General features: G+C 35.5%; 1 protein-coding gene across 1 annotated transcript; it reads right to left on the bottom strand.

The window, feature by feature from the left end:
* Positions 1–863: 863 nt before the first annotated feature.
* Positions 864–16,163, bottom strand: rheb (Ras homolog, mTORC1 binding). Its single transcript, XM_033982486.2, has 8 exons — positions 15,851–16,163; positions 14,524–14,595; positions 10,998–11,065; positions 9,688–9,770; positions 8,937–8,993; positions 8,786–8,833; positions 7,345–7,426; positions 864–6,152 (listed from the first exon to the last, which is right to left on the bottom strand). The coding sequence occupies exons 1-8, from the start codon at positions 15,900–15,902 to the stop codon at positions 6,060–6,062; spliced, it is 555 nt and encodes a 184-aa protein (XP_033838377.1). The 5' UTR covers positions 15,903–16,163; the 3' UTR covers positions 864–6,059.
* Between the last annotated feature and the right edge of the window lie 1,601 nt (positions 16,164–17,764).

Below are 17,764 nucleotides of genomic sequence, written 5' to 3'. Positions count from 1 at the left end.
AGTCAGCCTGGACACGCCTTTTTGAATAAGTACTTCAATGCTATTTACTACGTGATTTTGAGTTATTTAAATAAGGGGAAGAGGGTGTAATAACTGTACAATATTTAGTAACTAACTCAATAATTAAAGATGTAATATGTAACATTTTTGATGGACTGTCACCTGCTTGACTCCTCTGAGATGTTGTTGCTTAGCCTACAATGCTTCACAGTATAGAATTAAACTTATCTCTACGGAGACAAGCAACGAGCAGGTGACGCCACCAGACCGAGTTACAAGTCAGATGTGTGGAGAGGCGAGCATATTCACCGAAAAAAAATACATGTTAGCACCTGGAATTGAATAAATACAAGATGGATTTCTGTGTTTTAACAATTTACTTAAAGTGGGACGAAACAACTAAACTCCGCCCACAATCGCATTTCAAATAGAGCTGCTGAACAGGGCATTGCATGTGGACTAAAGAAAAGAGTGAGAGAGGAGGAAGTGGGTGGGGTCTAGAGCGTATAAGAAACAGTGTGATTGGTTTAACAGATAACCACACTGCAAACTCCGCCCCCTGCAACCAGGTGTTCATCCTGATTACAGCTAGGTAGTTCTGATTACAGTCTTTTGTGATGTCACCAACTACTTGAAATTACAGAGGCCATTGAAGGCAGCACAGACATAGTACATAAAGGCTGTCCTATTGCACCTGTCTGCTTCTTCAAAATGAGCCAGCACCATTATCTACCTAAACTACCTGAGCATCTTAAGACTACGTTTTACAAAATTCTACTCTTCCCTCGTGAGCCCAACCAGCTGCAGATGGAAAAGAAGAAAACAACAACACTGCAACATTTCATATCTAGAATTGGTCAGAATAACTCAATTTAGAATTGTAATCTGGATTTGGGTTGTTTTGACATGGATTTAATTGCGTATGTGTTCTAGATTATTTCATTTGTTTTTTTGTCATTTTGGACTTATTTCAAGATAATATAACTTGAACTAAACAAGATGTGAGTGAGTACAATTGTCTTAGCCCATTGGTAAGTGGCATTTTTTTTTTTTGTTTTTTTTTTGCAGTGAATGTTGTCTTCAGGGTAAGTACAGTATATGGCGGACGCAACATTTTCTCTTATCTCCAATAATTTAAAGATGCACTGTGTAATCTTTCTAGTAGAGGGTCTCCATGGAGATGTTATGGGTTTGCCTGGAATGTCCCATAGACATAGGTATTAGTGGGTGATGTCATATGCCCAGTTACTGGTCAGATTTGAGGACAGGGGAGCCCCTAGCAGTAAAAATTCCTATTTTTCAAGGAAATTAAATCATCTGTAATTGAATGCATTCTAGATAGCAGTGTTGGCATGATACTCAAATTTCATACTTGATTTTGATACTATGGAATAGACTCGATACTGAATGCCGATTCCAATACCAAATAAGACCTTTCACTTATATGGAGGTCTTAAATGTTCTCTGCTCCTTAGACCCAAAGAAGTCCACAGGAGCTGATGACCTTGATCCAAAATTTGTATTACTAGCTTCCCCATATTTAATTCAACCTCTTTTATAAAGTTACAAATCATTTATTCATTCAAATGGCAGTTATACCATATGGAAAATAGCACATGTTTCGTCTTTACATAAAGGTGGGACAACTAAAAATGAAAATCATTTCAGGCCAATATCTTAAGTACCTTGTCTTGCAAAAGATTTAGAAAAGTTAGTTGCAAGTTCCAATTTATTTAAATAAATGCTCCATTTTGAAGTTCAGAAATGGGCATATACTGTCATTGCAACCACAAAAGTTTGAACTGACATTTTCACAGCCCTTGACGACATTGTGCAGCACTGGTTATTGATTTAACTAAAACTTTTTATTCAGTGGATCATAAAATCCTCTAGAAGCGCCTGAAGCATATTGGATTTGACAATGCTACATGTAATTTGTTCCAAAATTATCTTTCAAACTAACCTCTGGCAATAGTGCCTGGGGTTTGTTTAAATACAATTAAACAAAACCCAAATAGTTTAAATGCATTTTTTAACTTTAAGCAAAGGAGTGCCTCAAGGCTCAATTTTGGGCCCGCTACTTCTTACTATATTTATTAATTTTATTGGTGGGAATTTAAGAGAACGCCACAAATATTTATATGAAGATCATGCTGTTTTGTATGCAAGTGCTCCCTCTGCTGATCAGTTGCCTCTCTCAAAAATCTTAAATTATCATTGAATGCAAATAAATATAAGATTATTTTTTTTCTTCAGAAACAAGTAAGTGATGTGCAAACTAAAAATCTTGATAAACTAAACGACACATTAATTGAAAGAGTCACCACCTATAGAATATCTTGAGTTTTGGCTTGACATAAACATATCCTTTAAAATACATATCTCGGCCTTATGTAACAATTAAACATCTAAATTATAATTTTATTTATTATTAACAAATCTTGTATCCCAATGAATTACAGAAAAGAAGTTATTCAAGCAATGTTTCTTTCTGTACTAGATTATGGAGATATATATATGGAGACTTCAGCTTATACTTTGAAACCTTTAGACACACCCTTCATTTCATAACAGATGATGAATTTAAAACCCATCACTTAAAAGTAGGTTGGCCATCGCTATCTGACAGAAGAGAACAACACTGTATAAAATTTATAAGGGACTATTTGACAGACTGTCTGAATAACTCACTTGCTTCTTGAATTTTGATAGAGGAACTTTTGATACAAGATCTCATGATTGCCTAAATCTAAAAACTGGCTGCACTAGAACTGAAATGGAAAAAAAGCTTTTGCTTCCCCAAAAATGGAATACATTTCAAGGAAATGCAAAATTTGATACATTGGTGCCACTAATGCACTTTAATAAATCTGATGCTAAACATTTACAATCACACAAGCACCTGTTTTTAACATTTTTAATGGAACCATGTAGTTATTTGTTTAGTTTGTACTGTTCTATACTTTAACAGTGTGCTCATGAAAAAGTCTGGTACTCCCATTGGGCTCTCCCAGTATAAATAAAGATAAATGAAATGAAAAATGAAAAAAAAGCTACTTAAAATCACTCTTTATTTAGACAAGAGAATGGGGATTTTCAACATAAAATCATTGTACTTTTATATTAACAATGTTATGTTTGTGTAATGTCTCAGTCCAAGTAGGTTCCATAGTGGTCCATGGGCATATACTATTCCATGTGGTCTTATACTTATTATACAGCTCAAGATCATTCTAAAGCTATTCAGGAAAGGTTCCGTTCTATCTTATGAATGTGACTTTTTTAGTATCCATACCTGTTCAAATGATTATCTGGTTTCGATACTAGTTTTAATATCGATTAGTATCTGATTTGATACTTTTGACAACCCTACTAGATAGACAGAATCAATGCCATACTGTGGAACATTCCAGGTAAAACACTAACTTCTCCTTGGAGACAAGCAAGAAAAAGTTAAACAATGCACCTTTAAACAGAGGCGCTTGTAGCCGATTATATGAAAACGAGAAGCGGGGATGCATCAAGCCACTGCTGCTGTTTTCTACCTCTGGACTTAGTAAGGACTTTCTGTACCAAGCACAGCAAGAAATAAATTCATAGAAAAGAATATTTAAAATAAAAAACATTTGTTCGGATACACCCAGATTATAGTCACTTGTGTTTAGCATCAATTAGCATCCACGCTAATCACAGTTTCTCAAACACGCTAAGAAAAAATGAGGATGACAGAGGGAGGGGGGATACTGGTAGAGTGGAGCCAGAGCCCTAAATATACAGTCAGTACGTTACATGCACAGGTTAGTAAATTCAAAACTAGACTTATAGACAACTAGGCAAAACAAAGTAGACTAAGGGTGCCTTCAGGTGGATTTTTTTGTTTCCATTTCTTATAAGTAAAAAGACATTTTTCAAACCTTAACGGGCAGGCAAGACAATTTTTTTTTTAATCTATGTTATAATGTTGTTTCCTCATCATCACCAATTTCACTCACACATGTTTAATACTCAAACCCTGCATATTTAGGCACATTAAGTTCTTCTCGCACACAGAAAACACTCCTTTCCACCTTGTGATGTCATGTGGTAATGCAGGAAATGCTCCTCTGTGTTTTTAAACTCCATACACCTTCACTGGAATCATTTGGATGATTTCAGCCCTGTAATAGTCGATCTCTACTGAAATAAAGGTAAACGGTAGCTGTTTACTTGAAAACTACCACTAAATGGCATCACAAGGTGGAACAGTGCATTTTCAGCTTTCGAAATGTAGACAGATTAATAAACAAGGAGTACTCAAAGATGTGTGAATGAAACAAAACACAACTCCAGGTATAATTACCGGTATCTTATGAGGTAACATTATAAACATGGCTTAAAGCTCACAAGAATCCATTTTGTGTAGCATTGGGCCTTTAATGACAGTGTAACAGTCTCTTATCGATGGAACCACAGATAATTAAATTCATATGAGTTAATGCCTTGCTTTTATGTGGTACAGCGTTCATGCTAAGAGTGGGTTGTCCGACTTTAGCAATCTTCTATTGTTCTACTTCTAATAGAATAGTAAATAGAAATACAAAACATCCTTCCACAAATTACGTAAATAATTTACCATTTAAAAAGTGTTTGCATTTTCTAATTCTTTTTACCATATTTTGTCATCTCTCTTTCTTACTTTTTAAAACTGTCAAATAGTATATATATTTTACAAATTCATGTTATATTATGCATTTGATATGAAAAACTTAACAAGGGAATCAAAGGACTTATCCTTTAGCGTATAGTGGTATTTGATCAATAAAATAAGAACAATTTCAAATTCAATTAAAGTGACATTGATATAGGCTGTTTTTAGTCAGTTGGTTATCAGTTCCATCCAACCATCTTGTTTGCCATAGATGGTAGCTATAGTGCTATTCTATCTATATTGAAAATCCTTAAAGACCTGCTTTACTTAATCCAACATGTGAAAAAAAACTGAAACACTTTCTAATAACTACACTTCAGCCTTAATCAAACATGAACAAGTGTTATTCCATAATGAACAGTTTATTAAGAAAGATTCGGCCTAAGTAACTACTTAATTAACTCTAATTCCTAAACCCTTAAAGAAGACATATTGTGCTTGTGTCTGCTATATAGTTATAAACAATGAAACCTGTGGATTGTTATGTTATAATTTGGACATTTTAAATTGCAATACTGATCCAAAATGACTTAATAAAAGAAACAAGTCCACTGAGTTCTGTAGTAGAAAACTGTAGTACCCAATGGAAACAGATATCGTAAATGTCATTGCAACAAAGAGCTGCACAGTCGTCTGCCCCTCCTATGGATGGCTGCAGATCATGCCTGCAAGCAGCAGAGATTTGTACCAAAATAACTATGTGACGCTGCCAAATTATACACACATCAAGTACAGAGCAGTGGACATGTACTGGTGGCAGTGAAAATGAAGGTTAGAGCAATGACAGGAGTATAAAGATTACTCAAACATGCATGAATCACTCTAAATACAACTTTGATAGGGTCAAAGTTGATTTTTGCATAATAGGTCCACTTTAATTAAGTGGTTACTAAGCCTGGTTCATTCTTAATAAAGTATTTGTTCATTTTGAATTAATTCTTTGTTTATGCTTTACTAAGCCTAATTAAGGTGTAGTTATTACAAAGTAGCACCAAAAAGTGCTTTATTCCAAGTTAACTAATTAAACAGTGAGAACATAGTGCCTTACCAACTGGAGTAAGATCTTTATATACAACCCCATATTGTCTGTGTAATCCCTCAGTCGTCCATATTTGATCTATAGTAAAAGAAAAATCCAGTTCTGTCAACTTTTTGTTCAGTTGAAAGCATAGAATTTTTCTTTTACTAATAACCCTATATTGATGATAAGGCATGTATTTCTCCTGCATGTAAACGTACTGAGCTTTAGGGCTATTTCTGACATTTAGGGATTTGAGGGTGGAGTCAGCTGAGGTGGAGGACTGGCAGCGAGCCTTCAAGTATCGGGATATCCCAGTGCAGTGTCCTGTTGGATCTGTGGGTTGGGTGGGCTCTACATCACGGAGCAGGAGGTCTTTCCGGGTTGCACGCCTCCGTCCATTTTCTCCGCCTCCAAAATCATCCTCCGGAAAACCTCTACAGCAGTCTACAAGTGAGGAAGAAAAAAAATGTATATGTGCTTATAAAAACAGCATTACTACTACTATCATAGTAAAATAGTCACATTCACAGGACAAATAAACCTTTCCTTAAAAGCTTTAGAATGATCTTGAACTGCATCAGAACAACTATAAGACCACATGGACTAGTATACGCACATGGGCCACTATGGAACATACCTGGACTCAAGGATTACACAGATAAAAGGCCACATGGTAATATAAAAGAAAGCTGATATGATTTAATGAAAATTACATTCAATTGTCAAAAGAAAGTGTTTTTAATTATATCATTGTGGTGTCAGAATCAGTATTGATTATCGATTCAATTCCTTAGTATTGAAAATCGAGTTTGAAATTTTAGTATCGTGAAAACACTAGTGTGGTGTAGAGCTACATTAATATGTTGAAGTTGTTTGAGACAAATTTAAAGGGCAAACTATAAAGAAAAAGGAAATAGAAGTGCCTTGGACAGCATGTACATGTCCTTGTGAGCTTTATAACAGTGACTAAACTAACTGAATACACTTGACACTCTAAATAGGTGTAACCATGGATGCTCCAGGAGCAACCAGGAGGAGATGAGGCAATTAGTGAAATTGGAGGCCTTTTTAAGATGTTTTATTCAATTCCATTTTAATTTATTTATATAGCGCATTTAAATACAACTACAGCTGCCCAAAGTGCATCACATGAAAAGTCAACACAAAACAAATATACAGATAATATGATAATATAAAAACATATGGCCTAAAAAGGGGTTAGGATAACCCTAGTGTAAAGCAGTTAAAATAAGAAAATCAGATCTGACTTGATGCTTGATACGAAAACACAGGGAAGATAAAACAAGCTCCTTTTGAAAGAATGTAATTTTCATACACAAAACAGTACTTTCTTTATATTATCAATCAGATCTTATACTAATTCTGATAAAGCTCAATATTACACTAAAACTGTTCAGGGAAGCTCAAATGTGTCCAGTTAATGTGATTTTTTGCAGTATTTATACTTGCTCAAATCCCTCACTCGAGGTATGACTCAACTTTTTTATTTATTTACATATTTTAGTTGTTGTTTATTTGATAGGGATAGATACAACTAACACAGATTAACATGAGCCAATCTGATGAAGTTTCATATTTCACAGGCACAGGCATCATTGCAGTACTCAGTGCTTACCTGGTTTTCTTTAGCTGAGGATTCCATGAAAGCAGCGTTCCAGGAATCAGCTAATGCTTTTCCCTCTTCACAACTGATTACTCTGAAAACAGACACACAGGAACAGTTTGTGAAGATGTAGTACCACAAATCTACATAGAACAAGAGAAAAGTGTTTTTAGATTTTATGCCATTTTAGATTTTATGCCATTTATGGAACACTCTCATGAACCATCTAAAGCTAATGTGTAATTCCCTCAAGTGAATTTAAACACACTATATCTGTCATCTGTTCAGTAAATATTTAAATGTACATTTTACTATGCATTTCATTAATTGTAAATGGGCCTCCCTTGAAAACAAGATGCAATCTCAATGGGACTTCCTGATAAAATAAATAAAAATAAATAAAGAAATAAAATAAACAGTTCAATGAGAGGTTGTGGTTTTTAATTTTTTTTATAGATCATGAAAAGGACACTCCTGTGTATGCCAAATGACCACTCAGGAAAATACTACAATAACAGCCTAACTCAGTGGTTGCCAAGCTATAGTGCAGATACTATGCTTGAGACTTCAAATTCTGATTTAGTGACATCTATTTAAAAAAAAAAGTATATTCTAGTCCTGCTATGGTCACTTGAGGTGTGTTCACCCTTGTCCTGGTTTGGGCCCTGTTTGAGTCCTGTTTTAGATTGTTTTGGTCCCGTTTTAGTCCTAGTTTAGTCCTGGTCTAGTCCTGGTCTAGTCCTGGTCTAGTCCTGGTCTAGTCCTGGTCTAGTCCTGGTCTAGTCCTGGTCTAGTCCTGGTCTAGCCCTGGTCTAGCCCTGGTCTAGCCCTGGTCTAGCCCTGGTTTAGAGTTAAGGTTACGTTTAACATTGGTTCATCATATTTTAGCTTAGGTGAGTCCTGGCCAGAGTTTCATAGTTTCATACTGGTTTGATCTGGTTTACACCTGGTTTAAACCTGGTTGAGACCTGGTTGAGACCTGCTTTAGTCCTTGCTTAGTCCTTGTCTTAATATGGTCTTAATTCTAGCTAAGTCCCAGCCTTGTCCTAAATGTCCACTTATTTAGCTCATTTCAGTTGATACTAGTGTAACGAACCTAAAAAACTAAGGAATAGACTCAATACCAATTCAGATACCACAGTGATAATATTAGTTTAAAAAAAAAAAAAACAACTCTTTCTTTAGACAGCATAATGTAATTTTCAACCTTAAATCTTAGCACTTTCTTTTACATTACCCTGCAGCCTTATATCTCTGTAATCCCTCAGGTAGTCCAGGTATGTTCCATAGTGGTCCATGGGCTTATACTTGTTCTGATACAGCTCACAATCATTCTAAACCCCTTTATGACTCACAGGCTAAGATGTGCACAGTGATGCTGCAACCTTGTGGTGAGATATCAACTCTGTGCCCTCTTGGCTTATTAAATTGTTCGAGTCAGTTTTGTACATACCGCTCCATATGTAGGTCGTTCTTGTTTCCGACCAGCATAATTGGTACTCTGTATTGAGGGAAAGTAAGGCACATCATTCACTGTGAGAAAGGTACAGAACCAGGCAACAGCCAAAACAACAAATGAGAACAGAAAAGGACGGGGGACTTACTGAACCTTGCCCACCATATCCAACAGCTTTTCATGGATGACTTGAACGACTTCAAAGCTACAAAGATAAGGCTTGTGTAAAGTGATGTTCGACATATTATAGACAACTAGAGGATGCGATGTAGGTGTTGAAGCCATTTGTCTTGGTTAAAAGAACTGTATGTAGCCTCCACTCTTACAGTTTTAAAAACAGGGACTATAATCACAACTGAACATGGGTTTCCAGTGCTTTAAAGGTCCTCTATTATGCAAAACTGACTCTCGTGAGCTTTAAGCCATGTTACCTCATAAAAAAAATACCTGGAGTTGTGTTTTGATTCATACATGTTTGAGTAACCCTGCATTGTGTCTGTCTACATCTCCAAAGATCAGAATGCTCAGTAACACCTCGTGCTGTCATGAAGCAGTAGTTTTCAATTTAACAGTTACCTTTTACTTTTAGCTCAGTAGAGGTTGGAAATTCAGAGGCTGAAATTAGCCAATGATCCTAGCGAAGGCACTGCCTGTATTACCCCATGACATCACACGGAGGAACAGTGTTTTCTGTTTGAGCAAAGAATTCAGCCTAAATATGCAGGATTTGTGTGTTTGACATGTGTGTATGATACAAAACAAAACTCTGGGTATGTTTGTTATAAGGAAGCAACATTGTAACATAGATCAGAAAATAGCATGATATGGGCCCTTTAAGTTAATTTCTCTGGACATATCACCACTACAATAGGCTAATGGCTAATAGGCTAGCATCGTACCTTTTATTAGATGTGACTGAATAGACCAGGATGTAACCGTTGATGTCTATGGAATAGGTCTGTGGGAAGATGGAGTACTCGTCCTGAAAAAAAGAAAAGAAATAGCGTTATAATTATTAAAACAAGGATTCAAATAAGATGGCATAGTACAACATGTCTGAAGAGTATTTCCTGATCATCTTCCAAATCGAGATTTCAGAATATCAGATTTTAATGTTATGCAACAAATTGATTCTGTATAGCAGTTAACATTTAGGACTAGCAAAATACAACTTTTTATACATTTATTTCATACTCCACTACTGCCATGACCAGACAACAGTGAAATGCCTAATTTACTTTCATTACATCTCTCATTAAAATGCAAATATCTCATTACAATGACCAGCTTTATATATGTTAAAAGATCTTTCTTTTCTTCATTTTTGGTCAGAACAAAAATTGCAGCGTGAAATGGGGGAGGGGGCAGATACACTTGGCTAACTTAAATTGCCTATTTTACATTACTGTCTGATCTATGTTATAATGTTTCCTCATCAAAAACATACCTAGCATTGTGCTTTTGTTTCATTCACACTTGTTTAACACACAAACCTTATATATCTAAGTTTTTCTCTCAAACAGAAAACACTCTGTTCCACTTTGTAATGTCATATGGTACTACAGAAAGTGCTCCACTGTGTTTTTAAACGTCTCCACCTTCACTAGAATCATTTGGATGATTTTAGCTGCATAATTTCCGATAAACAAATGGTAAAAGGCAGCTGTTAACTTGAAAACTACCGCTTCCTGACATCACAAGGTGGAACAAGGAGTGTTTGGAGCTTTGGAGATGAAGACAGCCCAATAACGCAGGTGTCCTCAAATGTGTGAATGAAACAAAACTCTGAGTATGTTTTTGATGAGGTAACAACATTATAACATGGCTTAAGAGTCAAGTTTGTGTAATATACAATACAAGCGCACATTTTCAGCAATTTTATAACTATATCTACAACTAAGAATAGTCTGCTACATTGATTGCTCAATTAGCTATTCAAACTTTCCTCATTCTCATTCTCCTCTATTTTATATATTGCCTTTCCACTGGTTTAGATTAGAACCCAATTACTGTAAAAAAAATGTCATGCGCAATCAACTTTTTTCCCCCTCCATCGGTGACTGCTTGTTATTGTACTATTTCTGTCTGGACGCTTTGTATATTGTGCATTACGGTGCAGCTCGTGACAGGTCAAATTATTATTCTTATCAACATTATTACGGTTGGCCATGCTGGATTTGCATTAAATATAAGCGAGCATGAGTCATACCTGGCCTGCCGTGTCCACCAGCTGCAGATGGTACTCCTGTCCGTTTATTGTTATCATTTTAGTAAACGCTGCAAAGGAAAAAAAACACCAGAATGCATCAGAATATAACACACGTGTACAGTGCAATCGCAGTGTTGGAACCAGATCAAATTTAAGATTGACACACTAAAAAAATTAAAACTAAAGGCTGTTTGCAAATCTTATCATCGTATTACTGTTTGATGATGTACTATTGTAACTTGAGATGTTACTGCTTTCCTGAAATGTTCCGCAATATGACTTTAAACCTGTATCTTACATTTATTCTATTACACGTGATTTTATCGCTCAAAAATGCCTTCAAAAACTTGCACTCTTACTGTGAGCAGATTCACCTCCCACAGATCTGATCTGTAACTAGTGGCAAGTGGTGACACCTGCTTGGCTCACGGAGATAGATAAGTTTAAAGCCATACCGTGGAACATTCTAGGCAAAGAATAACATAAGAAATAATGGCCGATCAAATGTTATGTTAAATGTCTATAGCCTACAAACCACTTCTCATTCTTAGAAAAGGGTAAATAATTGTTAATAATAAAAAGAGACATTTAATTTTATACAAAGAATACATAAAAATAGTCGCCCAAAAAAAAACAAAAACATTTTTTTTAGATGATTCTGAATGATTCTAAATAATTCTGATAATTCTAAATGTCTATAGCCTACAAACCACTTCTCATTCTTAGAAAAGGGTAAATAATTGTTAATAATAAAAAGAGACATTTAATTTTATACAAAGAATACATAAAAATAGTCGCCCAAAAAAAAAACCAAACTTTTTTTTTAGATAATTCTGAATGAAAGTGCACATTTTCAGCAAAAGCATCTATATAGTCTGCTACGAGCGAGTGACTTCTCTCATTATCCCACTTTAAGCAAGGCATTGTCAATCATAAAAATAAACTTTGCTGATCATTCCAATTTATTAATAAATAGTCTATATTTAAAATCTGTGTTCCACTTTTCCCTCAATCCATAAAATCCAATAAAATGTCTGAATTTCCCAGCCTGGAGACAAACCCAAACACATAGGCAGTAAAACAGCATCTATTTCTCGTTGTGTATCCCGGGTTCCTTGGGTTCAGTGCTGTCGATATCTAGTTCCCGGAGAGGCCTGCTGAGCTCTGGTGTTATATACTGTACTACTGGGAGCTTACGCAGCCTAAAGCATTGGCTGAGAATGACACTTCACTTTATGTTAACCGCACAGAGGGCATTATTTATAGAGTGAGACATATGCGGGTGCGGGGAGGAGGTATGTGAAAGAACATGTCTGAGGAAAGCGGAGGATCGCCCACAGCTAAAGTTTAAACTCAAATCTCTAGAGTGTCTGACTGCAAATGTGTGTTTAAGGTAAGATATATGGGAAGAGGCCTGCAGCGCTTAATTCTGACAGACTAGGTGCCTATAAGATAGCTTTTGTCAAAAGTATCGAAAATCAGATACTATTCGATACTCATTTCAGCAAATATTGATACTAAGAAAGTCACATTCATAGGACAAAAATGGACCTTTCCTGAATAGCTTTAAAATGATCTTGAACTGACTCAGAACAAGTGTAAGACTAGACTAGTATACGTCCGTGGACCAGTATGAAATTTATCTGGACAACTGAGGCATTACACAGATATAACACCACATAGTAATATAAAAGAAAGTACGATACTACAAGAAAGTATGATACTACAATACTGAAAACCACATTGTACAGTCTAAATAAAAGGTGTCTTTTTATCATCACCATGGTATTGCAATCTGCATCGATTCTGCAGTTTGAAATTTCAGTATCGAGTTTGAAATTTTAGTATCATGATGACACTGAATTGAATAATAGTAAGACACCTTTAATGTCATACGGTGGAACATTTTCAGCAAAGCAATAACATTTTCATGGAGACAAGCAAGTGATGGAAAATGTACTTTTTCAATATAAACACATTTCATAGTTATATTTAAAAGATCATTCATTCAGTAAAATACTCAATTAAACTGGGAGACTGTATTAAGTAGTTTTAAATTATAAAAAATATAGATGTTTTAATTGAATAACAAATAATTTCATATAATATCAGGTACATTTTTGTTGTTACATGTTTGTTCAGTATATTGTTGTATAGCGTATATTTTTAAGAAAACACAAAAATCTATGCATTATTCAAGTTATTTACTGTCAACCATAACAGTTAAAATCAATATTTTTTCACATTTTTTTTTTTGATTACCTGTTTCTGCAACACAGAAATTGAATATATAGGTCACACAATATAGATTAACACAATATAGTGACAAGTTATGGCAATTGTTCACTATCTGTTTATACAATATATAAAATGACCGTGGCATCACTATGGAAACTGAGAGCCTATAAAAAAGGCATGATATGGCTTTAGGCTTCAGAAAAGTCAATAATTATAATAATATAATAATGCAGTATTTTACACCTGTTCCTGTTATAAGCTAGAATAGAACGCAAGGCTAAAATAAGCAGAAAATTCTAAGTTTAATCAAATGTTATGAACCTTTCCACACTTTACTGACCCCTACTGGCAGGAGCTGGTATTTTGAGTCCCCGACAAAAGAATTATAGTGCAACAACATTGTATTGATAAGAGAAATAATGTTAAAAATCACATTCTACTGTCTAAATAAAGAGTGTTTATTCATTATCATTGTGGTATAAGAGTCAGTATTGAGTATTGAGTCTATTCCTTATTTTGAAAATAAGAGTTTTTTAGTATTGTGAATTTATATTGAAATTTTATGATTGTCTCGACACTATTTGAGACAATTGATGTTGATAAGATAACATTATGCCTTGAATCAGATACAATTAAAAAAATGAATAATTAATCCAGCCAACTTCCACTTTACAGTATATTGACATTTTGACAATATTCCTCGAGTGTGTGTGTTGTTGAGAAAGTTAATCGTTAATCATGTAACAATTATATATAATTGTATATAATTTTATAAAACTGTACAGCAGCTAAAATATACTTGATTCACAAAACTTATACAAGATTTAAATGTAGACATAAATAGGAATTAGTGCTGTCACGATACTAAAATCTAAAACTCAATTTCAGTACTAAGGAACAGACTCGATACCACGAGGATAATAAAAAATACTCTTTATTTGGACTGCAATTTCAAACCAGAGGATCATTAAACCACAGTACCTTCTTTTACATTACCATGTGGCGTTATATCTGTGTAATCCCTCAGTCATATACTAGTCTATGTGGTCTTGTTCTGATACAGCTCAAGATCATTCTAAAGCTATTCAGGAAATTCAGATTAATTTCTGTCCTGTTAACGTGACTTTTTTTTAGTATCGATACCAATTCAAATGAAAATCTAGTTTCGACACTAGTTTTAGTATTGATTAGTATCTGATTTTTGATACTTTTCACAATCCTGATAGAAATATAAAGGAATATAATGTATTTTGAGATAGTTGTAACAAGACTCCAAATCCATACTCACTGTTTTCTATTGTAGGGTCATAGGAGTCCACGAACTGGCCTTCAACAAACTGAATTGTCAAGGAGGACTTTCCTGGAAACAAGCAAAACAGAATAAATGATTGGTTTATATATTTGCATTTACAAATAGTATACCAATGTTACTGCATACTGGGGAATACACATCTATATGAGTTGTTTTATTGTAGATTTCAACAAAATGAAATAAGAAAAAAGGGATGACTACTTCTTGATGTAAGCAGATGCATATATATTTGTTTGTATTGCAAATGATCTTATGACTGCATTCAAAAACAGATAGATCTATTATAACTATGGTAAGGTTTTTATTTCAGTTGCCATAGGGCTTATTTGAGGTGACTGAAAGTGGTCTAATGTTCAGATGAGGTTAACTGGTGGACATTGCTTAAAATTAGGCCAATGTGTATGTAAATCCTATTTTTTTAAAACCAGCTTGATCTAAAAGCAACCATGACTCGTAAAGAATCACGTGGAAGGAGTAGCCAAACATTGTACTCAAGTAAGAGTAACGTTACTTCGATCGACCTAAAATGTAAACTATACTGGCATTACATTCTTTCTTAATCCTAAAAAATAAAGCTGATTTCTGACTAAGAGTATTTTAGAAACTGTTAATTTGGACCAAAAAGCTAATAAGGTATACACTGATAAATCTATCCAGGGGTTTCAGAATGGTGATAAATTAGCACTGCCAAAGTGATTAACAATCTAAAACTAAACAGAATATCTTTTGAATGGGAAAAGTCATCAAAATATTGCATATAAACACATATAGACAGCTGAAATCAATGAATTTACAGCTAAACTGAACTTGAACTGGCCCATAACATAACAAAAACCTTCAACATCTTTGGGGAATCACAGTTTTTACGCTTTGACTTTCACATGAGCCCATTAATCCTTTTGTAAAGTGAGGATGCTGGTTTGATCCTGCTGAGTGCTGGCATGCTAACTGGGCCTGCTGTGTCCTTCCTCTGCCTCTCCATCTTGTCCTCTCTCTCCATCCCTCAGTCCAACCGCGTGTCGAAAGTGCTTTTATGTGAAGATAGCGTAGCACTTGTGGCACGGTAATGCGTCAAAAAGCAGCGGTTGGTCTTGCTTTTGGGTGGGTCTAATCCGACATGGCAGCGCGGTGTGCCGTTAAAACACCGCTAGGGTTAGGGTCAGGAGGATGCTATTGCTTTAAGACTATTAGCCATCAACCGCTTTCTTCTAACGGACTTGGACGTGCCCAAAAGGCCGCTAGGAAACGCTATAGCTTGCTGTGTTCGCTAGTTTCATCCTGTATTTCTTTCACCTGGACTCACCTACGGATCTGTACCCGAGGATGGCGATTTTTCGTGATTTGGGCTGCGGCATTTCTCGCTCGGGTTATCGCATCTAGTCCTCGGGGTGTACCGCAACCTCCAAGCGGAGTAGCATCCGAATTCGCAGCGTTTACAAAATCGACATAAAGCCTCAAAAATAACACCAGGAATCGCCTAAACCTAAGCTAGTCGCGATGTAAACACTCCCACGACTACTACAAATAGTTATTTTAGGTCATACGGAAAAAAAGCATGGAGTATCTATACATCTACAATAACTGCGTCACTCCCCTTTGTAATGTAATGAATTAGTAATTGATGCGGGGATGTGATTGGTCGAGCGTTGGGGAAAGGCGGGGTTTAGAGACTTGTGTCGAGATGTGATTGGACATAGGTTCTGTCAGTCAAACCGGGTTTCACTGATGCTGCGCGCTGATTGGTTACTCCGCGCGTAAAGGCAGTCTGTGTGGTTGGGACCAATGCCATTCATGACTGGAGGGTCAGGAGTAGTGCGGCTGGCGTGACTTCTACAATAAAAACGTGATTATTTTCACATGGTCGCAATTTAGTCATAATGCCGTAGTTAGAAGCAATATGTGCAGGGGAGAGCTGGTGGGTGGGACTCGGCGCTTTCTTCCAGAGCCAAGGAAAAGCTGCTGAACAATGAATTGTAGTAGACTAGAAGAATCCATTCATTAATAGACTATAGTCTGCTTGAAATTATTTAATGGAAATGGTTTACTTTAAGTAACAGCAAGCGGGCTATTTACATATAATTAAGGCAACATGGCATGCTATGGTCCTTAACCTGTTTATGATCATTTTAGAACATGATTTAAAGGTACAGTATGTAACTTTCTGGTGATGTAATGATTTCATGGAAAGAGAAAGTTGTCTTCATGGAGATAGATATGTTTCATGCCATATGGGGAATATTATAACCATAGAAACAACACAGAATAAAAATAAAATAATAAAATAAATTAAAAATATAATAATAATAATAATAATAATAATAATAATAATAATAATAATAATAATAATAATAAAGAAGTCTGAACTCCAAATCACATTCTTTTACTGACAGAGGATTGGCTTAGACCCCTCCATAAAAACATCTAAGAATATCATTGGCAAGTAGAAACAAGTTGTAAGAATCAATCTATATTCTTTTTAATTGCAATACCCATCCTGTCTGCTCCCTCTGACCATCAAAAACATATTGAAAGTATACATCACCATTACTATCCAACATTTCAAGCACAATGTAATTACCAAGGTGAATAATTTGATGGTAATTAAGCTGAGGTCATGTTATATTTAATATGTTCTGCAGGCTTTCCCCTCTCCTGTTTTAGTACCCTTTGACCACTAGATGTCTCTCTAACTCCATGTATGACTTACTGCTTGAATGAAAGCCTTTACAACACCTTATCATTACCTCTTATTTACAACCTTCTATTTTGGTTTGGACCAGACATACCGACTTAACCAAATCCCATGAACATTTAGCCGCTATACCTCAACCAGCCTCAAGTATAAATCATTACACGGATCCCTTATTACCAGATAGTATTTTCAATTATAGTCGTTAAAGTCAGTCTTTAAATAGCCTGGTGACATGTACAATACCCAAGCATCTCAGGCCACAATTAGGGGTTAAAGCCACAGACAGACAGAGGAATTCCAGTCAGCTCAGACATTGGTGGACATGATGGACGTCCTATTTGCTCTACAAACATTTATGGAGGTTAATATGGATTACAGCTGTCAGTCAGGACTCAAAAAATATACAGAACAGAACATACAGAACTATAAAACTACATGTTAACTACAAAATGTGCTTAGTGGTTATAGCCTGGATTTTGTGAAGCAGCGTGTTCCTTGCAGATGTGGGTAGAGTATCCAAAAATT

The sequence above is a fragment of the Periophthalmus magnuspinnatus genome, chromosome 17 (genome assembly GCF_009829125.3).
Source record: "Periophthalmus magnuspinnatus isolate fPerMag1 chromosome 17, fPerMag1.2.pri, whole genome shotgun sequence".
Lineage (NCBI taxonomy): Eukaryota > Metazoa > Chordata > Actinopteri > Gobiiformes > Gobiidae > Periophthalmus > Periophthalmus magnuspinnatus.
This window is presented reverse-complemented; position numbering and strand designations above follow the sequence as displayed.